Source organism: Nicotiana attenuata, unplaced genomic scaffold (assembly GCF_001879085.1).
Source record: "Nicotiana attenuata strain UT unplaced genomic scaffold, NIATTr2, whole genome shotgun sequence".
NCBI lineage: Eukaryota > Viridiplantae > Streptophyta > Magnoliopsida > Solanales > Solanaceae > Nicotiana > Nicotiana attenuata.
The window spans coordinates 18,505-35,115 of record NW_017672456.1 but is presented as its reverse complement, the minus strand read 5'-3'; the positions used below and the strand labels follow the sequence as shown (position 1 = coordinate 35,115).

General features: G+C 38.7%; 2 protein-coding genes across 4 annotated transcripts; one reads left to right on the top strand and one right to left on the bottom strand.

Moving 5' to 3' along the window:
• Positions 1-2,410: 2,410 nt before the first annotated feature.
• On the top strand, positions 2,411-4,421 carry LOC109213278. The gene is made up of 3 exons (XM_019377060.1): positions 2,411-2,549; positions 2,743-2,808; positions 3,996-4,421. The coding sequence occupies exons 1-3, from the start codon at positions 2,502-2,504 to the stop codon at positions 4,041-4,043; spliced, it is 162 nt and encodes a 53-aa protein (XP_019232605.1). The 5' UTR covers positions 2,411-2,501; the 3' UTR covers positions 4,044-4,421.
• Positions 4,422-4,758: 337 nt separating this feature from the next.
• Positions 4,759-8,867, bottom strand: LOC109213277 (probable ribosome-binding factor A, chloroplastic). 3 transcript variants are annotated; one of them, XR_002065985.1, is made up of 4 exons: positions 8,407-8,867; positions 6,296-6,469; positions 5,207-5,416; positions 4,759-5,024 (listed from the first exon to the last, which is right to left on the bottom strand). XR_002065985.1 is itself a non-coding variant. In XM_019377058.1 (3 exons), the coding sequence occupies exons 1-3, from the start codon at positions 8,770-8,772 to the stop codon at positions 5,270-5,272; spliced, it is 687 nt and encodes a 228-aa protein (XP_019232603.1). In that variant the 5' UTR covers positions 8,773-8,867; the 3' UTR covers positions 5,055-5,269. The 3 variants fall into 3 exon arrangements, 1 of the variants encoding a protein (XP_019232603.1); XR_002065984.1 differs by having other exon boundaries at positions 4,759-5,000; XM_019377058.1 differs by lacking the exon at positions 4,759-5,024 and having other exon boundaries at positions 5,055-5,416.
• Between the last annotated feature and the right edge of the window lie 7,744 nt (positions 8,868-16,611).

Genomic DNA, 16,611 nt, shown 5'->3' with positions numbered 1-16,611 from the left:
AGGGTTAGAGAAAAGATTAAGGAGGTCTAGAGTTATGATTTCCCCTATTGTCGGAATCCTTCCCGCTATGTCTTCTATAGTTTCGCCTAAGTATTCTCTACCGATCATGAGCACTCTTATTACCGTAAATCTCTCCCGAGTAATTACGATAATTTACTAGACGCACTCTCCCGAGCTACGCTAGCTGGCTTTTAATACAGCTCACTTCAGATCGCACCCAAGGCTTCGTTATCCCTAATCCCGCCTTTAAACCCTCGGTTATTGATCCCTCATATACTTTGGGAGTGGTGTTGTTCAACAATTACCTAAATATGCACTCTCTCCCGAGTTATGCATACTAAATAGGCACAGCTAATTGAGAGCTCTTCAACCAACCACAATATAAACGTAGTTGAACAAATAGAGAAAAGCTATGGCTCAATTACATAAAAACATAACAAGAATTTATCCTCCAAAAGGTTCTATCAAAACTCTAGATAACAAATTAGCTATTCATAATAGTATGTAAAACTACAATACTAAAAGTCATAACCAACAATGAAAAATAGGAAGAGGAAGGAAAAACTCGTAGAAGAATTCTCCGCTTTGCTCCCAATGTGTTCTTGCCTCCAAGGGTGTTGTCTAACCCTAAAGTAGTGTCTCCTGCCTCCTTAGGTCTAATTTATGTCCAAAATATGTCCCCCTCTTGTTCTTGGCCGGCATCCTTTGTTTAATATAGGGTTTAGGACTTAAAATCCCATGTTTTGCACTTTAGTCCCTGAAATTTTCGCTTCCTGCCGCGGTTTTGCCGCGGTCGCGGTGGAACCGCGGCCAAACATGCCCTCTGATTCTTCAGTTGTCCGCGACCATCTTCTACCGCGGTTCTGCCGCGGTCGCGGCAAAACCGAGGTTTTTCACCCTGTTCCGTATAGAATTTGGAAAAACGTAAAACATGAAAGTTGTAGCTCTTTGAGTTAACTTTCCAACCATATATTGTGGAGCCCAAATGGAGTTCTGAGCAAAATGTTATGTCTATTTTACTAGACAGTGCGCAATATGCCTCCTCAAGTCTTCGTTCGTACTTAATTATCAAATTTGACCCCCGAACACGATCCCGGCTTAATTCCTTGAGCTTTTACTCAGACTTCAAAGCTTCAAATCACTTAAATTCATTCCATAACATCTATATAGCTCGAAATCACACCTACAAGGCATAAAACACACAATTAGTGCAAAACACTAGCGATTAAAGCGCAAACTCAATTAAAGTGCAGTAAATTCGAGTGTAATAAGCGACTAAAATATGCAATTATAGCCTATCATCAGATCCCTTTGTGAAAATTCCGAGAATTTATGGGATTTTTGAGACCGCCTCTTCAAGGGAATATGTATCCTTTTATATAGGTGTGCGTTAGGGTTTAGGGTAGAGTAACCTCCAAGAAACACTGATAGACTCTTAGGATTTCAAGAGTCTTGTAGTATCTTGAATTTAGAATTTAGCTTGATTCTTTAAAATTTCTATGTCTACAAATGCCCCCTACTTCTTGGGGTGTAAGCTAGCCGAAACTTGAAGACGAGACTTGAAGTATTCGACCATCGCAACAAATGATTTTGAAACTTGGAGTTTTCGATTTACAGGAGAAAGAGATGAAGGGCAGAACTGGTCCCACCGGGCATGCCAATTTGTTTGCAATAAATACGAAAAATAAACTGCAACCACAAAAGAATAAAGTGATTTTGTTGATAAATATTGCGGGTTACAACTCTGTTTATCCCTTGATTCTTCCTCTGAATTGTTCTTCGTGATTCGAGGGCTGGATCAGCGTATTCTCGAACGTAGGATATACAGACCTCTATGGATATTCTTCTTGAAGTATTTGATTATCAAGAAGAACATCTATTGATCACGATATTATTTTATGCCTTGACCCCTTTGTGAATATCCCGAGAATTTATGGGATTTTTTAGACCGCCTCTTCAAGAGAATATGTATCCCTTTATATATATGTGCGTTAGGATTTAGGTAAAGTAACCTCCAAGAAACCGTGATAGACTCCTAGGATTTCAAGAGTCTTGTAGTATCTTGAATTTAGGATTTAGCTTGATCCTTTAAAATTTCGATGTCTACACAGGTCGTGCAAGCACATTTATCAAGACATACTTATATAAAAAAAAATATTAACAATTAAGTTGCTAAATAATATTCTATTCTTAATTTCAATTTTATAAAGAACTATTTTGACTAAATTCAATTAATTTTTGTTACCACATAAATATAAACGAGGCCTTTCGTGTAAGGTTAAAAGGGGAAATATACACCGAATCAGAAGATTTAACCACAAAAAAAAAAAAAAAAAAGGAAAAAATAAAACCACACAGGTTTTAACTAGGCGGGCGCATAGCAGATCACAGCTCACAACATATAAGCCCACCGTCGTTGGTAAGTTCAGGCCTTTCAGGGTTTGTGAAAAATCTAGGGCTTAAAAAGAGATCTTGAAGAAGCTCTACTTTGCAAGTCAACAATGGCGCCTCTTCCCGGACCTTACTCTGGTACCAGCACCCTTGCTCTGGTAATCCATTTCCTTCTCCCTTCTAAGCTTCGATCTAATGTACCCATCAATCATCAATTTTGAAATGCTTTTAATTGACTTAATAATCATATTGTTGAGTATTATAGTGAAATAGATCCGAATAGACCGGAACTGATTTAGGTTGATGCTTAGGTGACTGATTTATTATTTGATTTATTTGTTTTGGTGGCAGGTGGCTCGTACCTCGGCATTCACATTCGGACTTGTCTATGGTAGCATGAAGCTCAAGTATCTCAGGGTATTTGTTTCTCTCTCCCAATATTGATTTTTTAGATCAGAAAGAAAATTTGCTTTTTGTTGCTGTGGTTTGCTTCATTCGATATGTTTCTTCAATGTCTTTAAACTGTGAAATTTTCTGCTTTAGCAGTCAAATTTACCCTATCTAATTGTTTAGAGATGCTAGCAGATTTTTGTGTGCTAAGTGTATCTTAAATGGGAGCTGAATTGCAAAATTAAGCCAGATAAAAGAATGCCCTAATATGGTAGATCTATTTGATAACAAGCTCAATGTGAAGGGCACAGATATTATTCAATGAGGTGGTTAGATGGACAAAAATTACCGCATGTCTAAGTAGCACTATGAGGCACAGCTTTATTTTTTCGAGACTACCTGATCTACTTCCATGAGATTAATTTGGATTCTGAAGCAGAAAGGAGATACATAAATTTTTATTCTCATTACCTTTAGAATGGTGATACATACTGAAAATACAGGCAGAAATTCATAAGCGTATGCTTTAACGTGGAAGATAAGTATATCATATTGTGAATGTTATGCCTCTAGGTATGAACATGTCGACAATGTGCTTCCGCTAATGTCCAGTTTAAGAGTGGATGGAAAGGTGCACGATCATTAAAAGCCCACTGATCGGTTTGTTGGTCTAGGATGCTGTTCTTGGGGCTCTATGAGTGTGTTCGACTCTGTTACAAAAGGACCATAGTGAGCACTTGTTTGAACCATAATGTCTTGTTATGATTCCAGCTAGTTTCTTCCTCTCCAAGCATATAGCTCTTATATCCTGTTTATCATTTTCTCTGTGAAATGATATTCATGACTTGTCTAATGTAGATGCAATGTGCAGTTTGCTCATCGTGATGGACCTTTTCACGGTTCATGAGCACACTGAAATCCTGCCTCCATCCACATTGAGAAATGAGAGTCGGGATGTGTTTGGAATTTTCCTTTCCCATCACTTATCTGCGTAATTTGTAATGCCTTTTTGAAGATGTTCGACAAATTTCTACAGTGGTCGTATTTTTTCTTTTTTTCCTTGTTAATTATTTTGTGAATCTCCTTGTATCAGCTGTAAATATTTGCTTTTCTTTCAATCAATGGATGTTTACATTTGTTTCTAACACTTGCTAATTTGCATTTCATTATGCATAGACTAACTTTTGTTGCCAACTTTATCTTATTTGTTTCAGGCTAAGGCCAAGTCTCACCAGAAGGCTGAAGCTAAGGCACATCACTGATAGAGAGCAGTATGCTGCATTTGCTGTTTGATAAAAATAATATATGACAATCATATAATATCAATTTTCATTCTGGCCTGTTGCTTAGGACCACCATTTTCGACTTGTAACTGTTCAATTTTGTGTTTGAGAGTTATTAGATATTTTTGTGGTTCATTTGGTATCATAGTGGTCCAATTTTGAGGACTGCATTGGACAAACAGGGGAAAAGTTGGCCATAGATCTGCTAGCACAATAATCTTGTTACATCAAGTCATCCAGGGAAAAAGTTAATTTAGTTTGTGGTTATTCCATCAATGATGAAGATATGTGGACTTGCTTTCTTGATGAGCTTTCTAAGGTGGTCCATTTACCGTGGTAAAATATTGATTGAACACATCATTATGCGAAATGGATCTCTTCTATCTTGTGTTTTCTTTAATATACTATAATGGTTTTCAGCCACGATGTAATCTGTCGTGGAAAGGCCAAGTAATGCCTTATATACTATCACTACACGATAGCAATACAACTTGGAAACATATTCAACACAAATATATGCAGGTGTAAGTTTGCCTATGAACTTTAATTTGTGGATCCACATCACTCGTGTAAAAGTAAAAAATCATTTAACCAGGCTCTCGATAGTTAAAATATCCAAACAAACTATTACACAACAATTTCTAGTCTAATTACTATTGGTATAGATTACCTTTTTGTTTCAATTTCTTCCCCAGAATAAAAAACAGACTAAACCAACTAGTAAACTTGCTTAAGTTGAAATGGAGAGGCAAAGGCAGAGCTCGTGCATGGAAAGGCCAAGTAATACTACTTAAACTGATTCGTGTTATCAGACATGAATTATACATGAAACAAGAAAAGAAACTAGCAAGACAGTTCTGAACACGGTTCAATAAGGTTTCCACAATTTGGGACCTGCACAAATGTTCTTTGCATCACTGAGGAAACACCTCCACCCTGTAAACATAATAGCAATCATATCTATGTAAACGTTAGCGATGGAAAGAGCAGTTCAGGTGCTAATGTGAGCTGAAAAGCACAACATTTCTATTCTCTGGTAATGCAAAGGCAAAATCAATGTAGCCTAACCAACACAAATTTCAGGGAACCCAATGTTGTGCTCACTCAGAAATGTGCTAACTTTACAAACATGTGAGACTTACCACTATGCAACACATCTTTTGACTAGTCCAAAGTCAGCGTATTTTAGAGAGCAGTAGTGAGAGCTATTTCACATAAATAATGCCTTCATCATCAGGGTCGTCAACCTCCCAATCCCCATCATCATCGCTTTGGTCATTGATATCGGAAGCTCCGGATGGTGCATTCTTGTTCTCAGTCTCATCCTTAATCCTGTCCAATATAGCAAGTACCTGCGAGAATTGGTTCAACAGTAAGTATGACTGAAGGGCATTAAGGGACAGTAAGGTAGCGATCTGCCAGAAAATGCACATCGATCATACAGTTATATCTACTCCAAGTTCAGTACCAATGCCAGCAAAAGAAGATACAAAGCCTATTCACCGCATCATTTCAGAAAGAGCCTATGGTAATTGGTATTAGTGCCAAAAGCCATTTTCTCTTGTATACAAAGTAATGTTGATTAAGCAAGAACTTAACCAAAAAGTCATGTTGACTAAGCAAGAGAATTACTGGATCAACTTGGAAATGTAACAAACAGTTTGAGCCATGGATTATTTGAGAGATCACTGACAATAAAAACAGGCGTTGAGGCTAATAACTTCACTCTTCCTAAATTAGTGACAAATTCCTGAGAAGTGTTTAACAGGTATCTGATACGTTCAAGATACAAGTCGTTTTGGTGAGTTGTCAATGAACTTGGACATCATTTAAGTAAGGGAAGGTTAACCTCAACAACAACAACAACAACAACCCAGTATAATCCCATTTAGTGGGGTCTGGGGAGGGTAGTGTGTACGCAGACCTTACCCCTACCCTGGGGTAGAGAGGCTGTTTCCAAATAGACCCTCGGCATCCTTCCCTCCAAGAACTTCCCACCTTGCTCTTGGGGAGACTCGAACTCACAAACAAAGGTTAACCTCAATATTGAGAAATTATGGAAGGAGAAATATAAAAGGCTTAGTAGCTAGGAAACAAAAACAGACTTGTAAAATAAGAGAGAAAAAAGAAAATTCAAAGAGCATTATACTCTGTTGGAGATATAAATAACAATAAAGATCCCCCCAAAACCAATCAATTTTCTAATAAGAAAATAGATTAGAATTACTCACTCTGCTTCCTCGTTCAAGGGACTCATCTTCAATGAAACGAATCTCGGGAGTTAGTCGCAACTTCATTCGCCTCCCTAGCTCACTCCTTACATATTTTGCTTTTGACTTCAAGCCAGATAAAGCCACTTCCTTACCTCTTTCGTCTCCAAACACAGAGACATAGACCTTTACAACCTACAGTAGCACAGAAATATTTTTTTGAGTCTCCAAATTAACAACAACAACAACAACAACAACAACAACCCAGCAAAATCCCATTAATGGGGTCTGGGGAGGGTAGTGTGTACGCAGACCTTGCCCCTACCCCGAAAGGATAGAGAGGCTGTTTCCGAAAGACCCTCGGCTCAAGAAAACAAAAAGACAAAAAGACAAAAAGGAGACAATATTAGTATCAACAAAGAAATCAATATGAGTCTCCAAATTAGAATATGCTAAATCGCATGCATCATCCTAGTGATCAGAAGAGAGTAGCTTGTCATTTATAGGAGTGATAGGAATCATTTTCTTTGTTGTCTAGTACTAAGTTGGATGCAATTTCTTAATAATGGAAAATCTCTCTCTTTCAAGTTTTCTTTCTCAGTTTCTCATTTTTGCTTGCGACAGCAGACATCGCTTTACATGGTCACATACATTAGAGGCACAAATGACAACTTTATCTGAGAAAGATAAAATTTGAGATTGGATCTTCTTGTAAGTTGCTAGTGGATGGTGATATGGGTTTGATCACTTCTTCAGTGAATCGTACCCTCAAAATCAAATGGAGTAAATTCTACCCTAGGGGAGAAAGTAACCACAGCCTTGTCCTGCCAAGGAATGCCATACATTATCTTACTCAATATTTGGATGTTTTCTTGTTTCTTAACACTCACCTCTAGTTTCAACCCATAAGACCATCCCTAACATGCTGTGTAGTCTGTTTAAAGGCAACGTTCTTCAGGCTAATTAAATTTCGAAATTATTGAACAAACTCAACTGAACCAGGAGTTCTGAAGAAGTCATCTTCAGCAACTGAAAGTTTTTGATATAATGTTGAAAAAGCATTTTATCTGTAAACAGTACATCCATGTCAATCCAGATACCAGGATCAGTAGTGGGAGACAACCACAACTTAATATCAGTAGTAACATTCTACAAAGGAAGGAGGGTGATCGTCTGTGTTCCAGTGCATATGAGGCGCAAATATGCTTATTGGCTATGGAATATATGGTAACTCTATACCAACTTTATTTTAGTCCTACGTGTTTGATTAAAATGAACTCATTAAGATCACCTTTTCAAAACAACCAGATCTATATATGCACCCAGTCAAAGATGGAAAAAAAAGTGGTGCAGCGAGGCAGAATGTAGTGGCATAGCAAAGCCTATCAAATACTACCAAATAAGATCTCATCATAACGGAGATAATAATTCCCATTATCCCTAGTATATTGAACATAATCATTCACCTACCTTATTCTTCCTTGCCTAGTACATTGAGATAAACTATCAGATAGCTGTACATTGTCTACTTCAGTTGTCAAGTAATTGGGAAGGAACAGAATTACAACAATATTATAAGAACAGGTTAAACATGCACAGTTACTGCAAGGATTACGCTCAGAGCAAGAAAATCTTATGTATAGATTTCACAATATGATAAAAGACTATGGCTTGTTACAACCAGCCAAACATGAAGCTTTTCACTTTCTCTTCAACCAATAGATCGACTCAGTTAAGCGAAAAACGTACAATATCTAAGTTTGGTATTAACTAAACAGGATTCAAGACGAAGAAAAAAAAAAGCTTATCACAAATTCCTTTCAACAAAAAACTTTCATATGCCGTTTTCTCCTTATTTCATAGTGTATATATACACTATCTTTGGAACTAAACCTTTAATAGCTAGTTAGTTACTATATTTACCAGCTTACCAAGAATGTTTATAAGAGATTTACGTGTAATAAAACTTATCAGATGGCTACACTTCCTCAAAAAATTCTCATACGGTTAATGAAACGCAAATGAAATTACTGTAATTAACACAATTAACTAACCTTCTTCCTAAATTAGAAGATTTTGCAAATTCGAGCAAAAATTAAGCTAAAATTAACAATTATTCAAAATTGACGAACCTGCAAATCCGTTGAAACTTCAACATCACTGATAGTAGTAAGCGAAGAGAGGTATCGATCCGCACCAAGAGCAGCTTCAGGTAGAACAGCGTATTGTAACACCTTATCCGTAAGCAACATGTCGGAGAGCTCTCTTTGTATCTGTTTAGCCACCATTTTAACTCTCCGAGGATTCGCCATACATCTAATGAACCGAAGTTTTACACTCTTGCTGTTGGTTATTAGCTCTGGCGAGTTGAATTGCCGGAGACTGAGAGGCTTCGCCGTGAAAACCGACGGAGACGAACTCATTGTTGCCGGAAAGAGGCATTGTGTGGACGGCGGGAGAGGACGTAAACGTGGAATTTGGATTACGAGGTGCTGCATTACAGAGCTTTATCGGGTAATCGGGTTGTAGAGATGACCCAGGTGAGAGGAACCGGTTTATTTAGAATATCCGTTTGTGTAAAAGGGTGTTTCTGGAGTTAAAGTGCAATTATCTTCTTATCCAGTTATTGAAAATTGGGCTCATTTACCAGCTTAGCTAGGGACAAATTAAAAAAATAGCCAGATTTATAAGTGGTCATTCAAAAATAGTCACAGTTTTAAAAGTAATCGAAATTTAGCCACTTTTTATGTAAAGATAAATCTGAACAAAAATATTGTTAAAAATCCGAAAAATACTCCAGCATATTATACTGGAGTTCCAACATAAGTATACTGGAACTCCAGCATATTATACTAGAGTTCCAGCATAAGTATATTGAAACTCCAGCATATTATAATGGACTTATGCTGGAACTCCAGCATAATATACTGGAGTTCCAGTATAATATACCGGTCCAGTATAATATGCTGGTATTCCAGTATAATATACCGGTCCAGTATAATATGCTTGAAGTTCATATACAGGTGCTCCAATCTCCAGTATATTATGCTGGAACTTTGCACATGTTGGAGTTCCAGCATAATATGCTGGAAGTTCATATACAGGTGCACCGATCTCCAGTATATTATGCTGGACCGGTCCCTGTTGCACCAAAATAGTATCTATTTTTCAATGACTTTACAAACGCTGACTATTTTTGATTGACCAGTTCGAAAACTAGCTAGCCCGTGCTATTTTTACGGTTAACTACTCTACTGTCTCGGGGCGACTTCTGCTTTTGACATTATGATTTCAGATTTAATACTTTATTTTTTGATTCGGATATAACATTTGCACTTGCGTCTCTTGAAGTTAATGCCAGGGGCAGATTTAGGGGGCCGGAAGGGTGTTCACCCGAACCCCCTTCGCCGAAAAATTACACTATATATGTATGGCAAAATCTGTATTTTACCTCTACATATTATATTTTGAATCCCCTTCACAGAGCACAAAAGCATAACTTAGTGGTTAAGGGGGTTTAAAATCTTTGTAAGGTCATGAGTTCTATTCCCACTACCAACAACCTTATTAACTTTTTCCTTTTTTTGAACCCCCTTGACAGTAATTCTGCCTCCGCCACTGGTTAATGCCCCACCACCAAAGGATGTGGTGCAGTGGATGGGACTGCTCCTCCCTTAACCAGAGGTATCGAGTTCGAGCCCTGAGTATGGAAAAATCCTTGGTAGGGAGCGCTTCCCCCCGAATGGGGCCCTACACGACGCGAATCCGGATATAGTCGGGCTTCAATGCGGGTACCGGACACCGGGCGGGAAACCCAAAAAAAAGTTAATGACCCAATCGGTGAAGAATGTCTCGTGCACACTTCACACCTTGTGTTATTCTTCATTTACACTAGGATCATCTTGTGCACGCTTTAACCCTTGGTTTGTTCATTTTGAGAGCTTTAAAATTTTTATTTTAATTTTCTTTTGACTATTGACTGTAATTTGTGTTAAAAGTATGATTACATACTTCAAAAATTTGTGTGCATGTATAATTCCATCAATGTAAAAAGAAAAAAAATAACATATGTATAAGAATGAAAGGTTTGCTCGTGACTTATAGTAAAAATTGTTGAAACACTGTATTCAAAATTAGTAAATGAACAAATGTTAGTTTTAAAAACCAAAGCAAAAAAATATTCCGAGCCCACAAATTTCTTGTGTGTCCTTAAGGAATTTAATCCCCTTACAATGCCCAAGGTTGCGGATTAATTCCTTCCAGGATAGAACGGAATAACTATTCTGTGATAGCGGCACTTTCAAATCACAGAATTTCGTCAAACTCAAATGGGAAGCAAATCACATAAAAATGCTTACGTTTTTGCTTTTGAAAACTAATGCAGAATGCAGAAGATTGAGGGGAAAGATTTTAAATTTTTTCGGTGGTGGAAAATGAGGCTAAGCCTCTCTATTTATAGCCAAAGAAGTTGAGTCTTAACAGGTGGTGGTAGAAAATGAGGCTAAGCCTCTCTATTTATAGCCAAAGAAGTTAAGTCTTAACAGGTGCATAGGTGCTTGTTCGTTAATAAGGTGTCTCTTCAACAGGTATTATTTAAATTTCTGCTGAACAGAAATTTTGGTCGCGAACTCGACTGTTGGAAAATGATCCCGCGATATTTTTTTTCTGCGAAAAAATATTAGAAAAGAAAATATGAAATGATGGAAAAGGAAATAAATTTGGTCCAAAAAATTACCAATCAATCATATCAATTGACCGAATCCGAATCCGAATCCGAATCCGAAGAAGCCGAATCCGAAGCCGAAGCCGAAGCCGAGCCGAGCGAGCGACGACGACGACGGCGCGAGGCACCACTTCTTCTTAACTCTTTAAGAGCTAGAAGATGAGCTTCTATATATATACACAAATATTTTCTTTCCTTCTTCCAATGAGGGACAAAGTGCATTAGTAAAGTGAACTAATTCAAAATTTCACTTCCCTCCATTTTTTTTCCACCATTTTTTATTCACACCTCTTTTGTTATTAATAACAAAAACCCAACAATCACCCACATGAATGGGGAATGGCTATCTGAAACAAATATGTACGAAAAACTGTGTGTGATTCGCAAGCAAGGATTAATTGCATCTGGATAAGTAGGTTTCCCTTTGAACTTTCCGTAGTGAACATATGTCGGATATACTCGATCAATCGGTAGATTTGATATCTTTGAACCGTCGAACTTTGGTGTATACCTAGACAGCCATATGTCACACAATCAACCCTTAACCGTCTTTGGTTCTCATTGTTGTGTTCGTTTCAACCATGAACACCGTCTGGTTTCATAAGTGCATAGAGGACTGGCCTTACAACATTCTCCTTGAAGCGGCTTACACTTCACACTCATATAGGTGATTCCTAAACGTGTTATCCCGTAGATACACTATTTGATATACCCTGTATCAAACTTAGAAACTATTAAAAAGTCCTAACGCTTTATCCTTGGTACTGAACATTGTCTTCATCATGAGAATGGACCAAAATTTTATTTGACAATGTTGAACCGTCACTAATGACTTTGTTTGATCTCCTTGAACCTAGATCTTGGGATCTCCAGTCTTCTAGGTAGAGTTACCGCCATAGTGACTTGTCCTCGGCCATAGTCCCATTCCATTTGATGACATCTCAACCGCCTCTCTAGGTAGGCCTTTTGTAAACGGATCCGATACATTATCTTTTGACTTTACATAGTCAATTATGATAATTCCACTAGAGAGTAGTTGTCTAACGGTATGAAGCCTTCGTCGAATGTGACGAGATTTCCCGTTATACATAACGCTCCCAGCCCTTCCTATTGCTGCTTGACTATCGCAATGTATGCACATAGGTGCCATAGGTTTGGGCCAAAATGGAATGTCTTCTAAGAAATTCCGGAGCCATTCAGCTTCTTCACCGGCCCTGTCTAAAGCTATAAATTCAGACTCCATTATAGAGCGGGCAATACATGTCTGTTTGGACGACTTCCAAGACACTGCTCCTCCACCAATGGTAAAAACGTATCCACTTAAGGATTTTAATTCGGTTGATCCGGTGATCCAATTTGCATCACTATATCCCTCAACAACTGCGGGAGAATTATTGTAATGCAATGCATAATCTTGGGTATATTTCAAATACCCCAAAACTCGTTTCATTGCTATCCAATGAGCTTGGTTGGGATTACTTGTGTATCGACTAGGCTTACTTATCGCACAAGCTATGTTAGGTCGTGCACAATTCATAATATACATCAAACTTCCCAACACTCGAGCATATTCCAATTGAGATTTGCTTTGACCTTTGTTCTTTACAAGAGTATGGTTTAAATCAATTGGCGTTTTTGCTTCTTTAAAGTCCAAATATTTGAACTTTTCAAGAACCATTTTAATATAATGAGATTGAGATAAAGCTAGACCTTGAGGAGTCTTTAGGATCTTAATTCCCAAAATTAAATCGGCAACTCCTAAGTCTTTCATATCAAACTTACTAGTAAGTATGCGCTTAGTAGCATTTATGTTAGTAATGTCGTTACTCATTATCAACATATCATCCACATATAAACAACAATGACTATTTCATTTGGAGAATTCTTAATGTAAACACATTTGTCACACTCATTGATCTTAAAACCATTTGACTACATTGTTTGGTCAAATTTCGCATGCCATTGTTTTGGTACTTGTTTTAGTCCGTAAAGTGACTTAACAGGTCGACACACCTTCTTTTCTTTTCTGGGAACTACAAACCCTTCAGGTTGTTCCATATAGATTTCTTCCTCTAAATCTCCATTTAAGAAGGTTGTCTTTACATCCATCTGATGGGTTTGAAGGCCATACATGGCGGCTAACGCTATTAACACCCAGATAGATGTAATCCTTATTACCGGCGAGTATATGTCAAAGTAATCAAGACCTTCTCGTTGTCTAAACCCTTTAACAACTAATCTTGCCTTATATTTGTCAATAGTACCATCAGATTTCATTTTCCTTTTGAAAATCCATTTAGAACCCAAAGGCTTATTTCCCGGAGGAAGATCAACCAATTGCCAAGTATGATTACTTAATATGGATTCTATCTCACTATTAACTGCCTCTTTCCAATATTGTGCTTCCGAGGAAGACATTGCTTCTTTGAACGTTTGAGGCTCATTTTCCAATAAGAATGCCAGAAAATCTGGTCCAAAGGAAGTAGTTGTCCTTTGACGTTTACTATGTCTTGGATTATCCTCATCAAACGTACTTTCTTTGCTTCTTCCCGAGGTCGCTTAGATTTTTCATTAGACGACTCACATTCCATTTTATAAGGATAAATATTCTCAAAGAATTCAACATTGTCTGATTCAATTACCTTATTAATATGAATGTCGAGATTTTCTGATTTATGAACCAGAAAACGATATGCCTTACTATTTGTTGCATATCCTACGAAAACGCAATCAACGGTTTTTGGTCCAATTTTTACCCTTTTGGGTTTAGGAACTTGCACTTTAGCCAAACATCCCCACACTTTAAAATATTTTAAGTTGGATTTCCTTCCTTTCCATTTTTCATATGGAATGGATTGCGTTTTGCTATGGGGAACTCGATTCTGTATTCGGTTAGCTGTAAGAATAGCTTCTGTCACGACCCAATTCCCACCCGGTCGTGATGACACCTCTCGTGAAGACAAGGCCAGCCAACAGAAACAATCAACATTTGCTTTTAACATTTTCTTAGCATAAATAGGTTTAATCCATAAATACTGATTAATCACACGAGCGGAAATAAACGTAACATAACGGGAGACAACCATCCCAAACTCAGCCCGATGATCGGGGTGTCACGAGCTACTACAGAGTTGATGAAAAATATACTACAAGTCTGGAAAACATAGTCTGAAGATGAATAAAATATGCAGAAGATAAGGAAGAAACGAGGCTGTGGACGTCGACAGCTACCTCGTCTCTCCCGATCCGCCTGGTCTGGAAGGAAATCAGCGCTCAGGTACGAACTCAGCGGTGCCTGTCTCTGCACACATGGTGCAGGAAGTAATGTGAGTACTCCGACCCAGTGAGCAATAAAAATAAATAACGTCTGAGAACATAAAATCCCACAAGGGCACAATAATGCTATCTCAAGCAGCAACTCCAGAATAATAGTAGAAACCAGTGAAAAATAATAAGAAAAACCTTTTTTGAAAACAGTTAAACATCAATTATACTCAATCAGTAAGTCAGCCATTGTTACCTGACCGGTCAGCCATTGTTACCTGACCAACGCGTGCTCCAGTGTCATTGTTACCACTGGTCAATCATAGTTACCTGACTGGTCAGTCATTGTTACCTGACCAATCACATTTAACAGTGTCATTGTTACCACTGTTCAATATTAAATCACTCTAGATGGGTACCCGCGCTCACTGTGGGTGTGCAGACTCCGGAGGGGCTCCTACAGCCCAAGCGCTATCAACAAGGCCTGAAAGCCTGAACATTATCAATACGAGGCCCGAAAGACTCCTCACCTCACTCATCATGCCCTCACACAAGGACCTCGGCCTTAATCAGTCCAGAAATAGTCAACAGCCCCTCGGGCAACAGTAAAGCAATAATACTCAGCTCAAACAATAGTTCAAATATCAGTTTAAAACTCCAAGTTGAGTAAATATGGTTGAGTTCAAGAAACAGTGTAAATCACATGGACTGAGTTCAAATAATATTTCTAACAGTGAGGAAAATAGTGATGATAGTTCATAAAGAGTTCAAACAGTCGGCAATAAGCCCCAAATATGACAATAAGCCCAAATCATGGTGAAAACAACAAGTCATTGCTAATACGCGGTAAAATATCATCCGGACTGGACTAAGTCACAGTCCCCAATAGTAAATGACCTCGCGCTCGTCATGGAACGCGTGTCTCAACTCAACATAGCACCAAGTTGTGCAAATCTGGGGTTTCAAACCCTCAGAGCATCATTTAAAGTCATTACTCACCTCTAGCCGGCCGATAACCTAGCTCGCCAAGCCTTTCCCTCTCGAATCGACCTCCTCGCGCGTAGGATCTGACCAAAACCACAAAGGATACGTCACAATAGGCTAACAAATCGTAACCCAATCGAAAAGACTCGAAAAACAACCAAAATCACGAAGTTGGCAAAACCCGAGCCCCGGGCCCACTTCTCAAAAAATTACGAAATTCACATCACCGGGATCCTCGTCTCGCCACGAGTCCGTACATATAAAATACACAAGAATCGGAGTCCATTTGACCCCTCAAATCAACAATTCAAACCTTCTTAGGTTTCAAGCCCTAACCTCCATTTTTACCCCTTTAATTCCTTGAATTTCAGTGTTTAAATCCTTGTTTTTACACCATAACAACATTATTCGAGTCTATAAATTCATACCTGATGGAATCCCCTTCGAATCCTCTCCAAATCGCCCAAAATCGCCTCTTCCCGAAGTCTAAAATATTTTCTTAACTTCTGAAATTCGCGAACACTGTTCATTAAACACAGTCCAGAATTCCGCTTCTGAGGCCCTTTAACCGCACCTGCGGTACCGCTTATGCGACAAATTGACCGCTTATGCGGTCTCACTTAAAACACCTGGGACCGCTTATGCGATCCAAACACCCGCTTATGCGGTTTACCTCCAACCGCTTCTGCGGTATATTAACCGCTTATGCGGACTCGCTGAAGCGCCTACACGTCCGCTTATGCGGAAAAATCCCTGGGCCACACCTGCCCGCTTCTGCGACCTCTCCGCCGCATCTGCGGAACCGCTTCTGCGGCTCCTTTTCTGCAGATGCGGAAATACCAGAAGACAGAAAAATCTGACCTGCAACAAATGCTTCCAATCTCCCGTTTAACCATCCGAAATCACCCCGAGGCCCCCGGGACCTCAACCAAAAGCACCAACACATCCTATAACCTTATTCAAACTTGTTCCAATCCTCAAAACACGTCAAACAAATGCTAAAACCATTAAAATACATCGGATTCAAGCCTAGTTTTCATCAAAACTTCCGAAATGCGCTTTTAATCAAAACCGGACCAAACAACGTCCAAATGACCTGAGAATTTGCAGACATATCCAAAATCACCTAACGAAACTACTGCAACTCTCGGAATTCCATTCCGACCCTCGGATCAAAATCTCACCTATCAACCGAAAATCGCCAAAATTCAAACTTCGCCAATTCAAGCCTAATTCTACACCGGACCTCCAAATTCAATTCCGATCGCACTCCTAAGTCACTAATCATCCCCCGAAGCTAACCGAACCACCGGAATTCACATCCGAGCCCTCTAACCACATAGTCAACTTCCGGTTGACTTTTCCA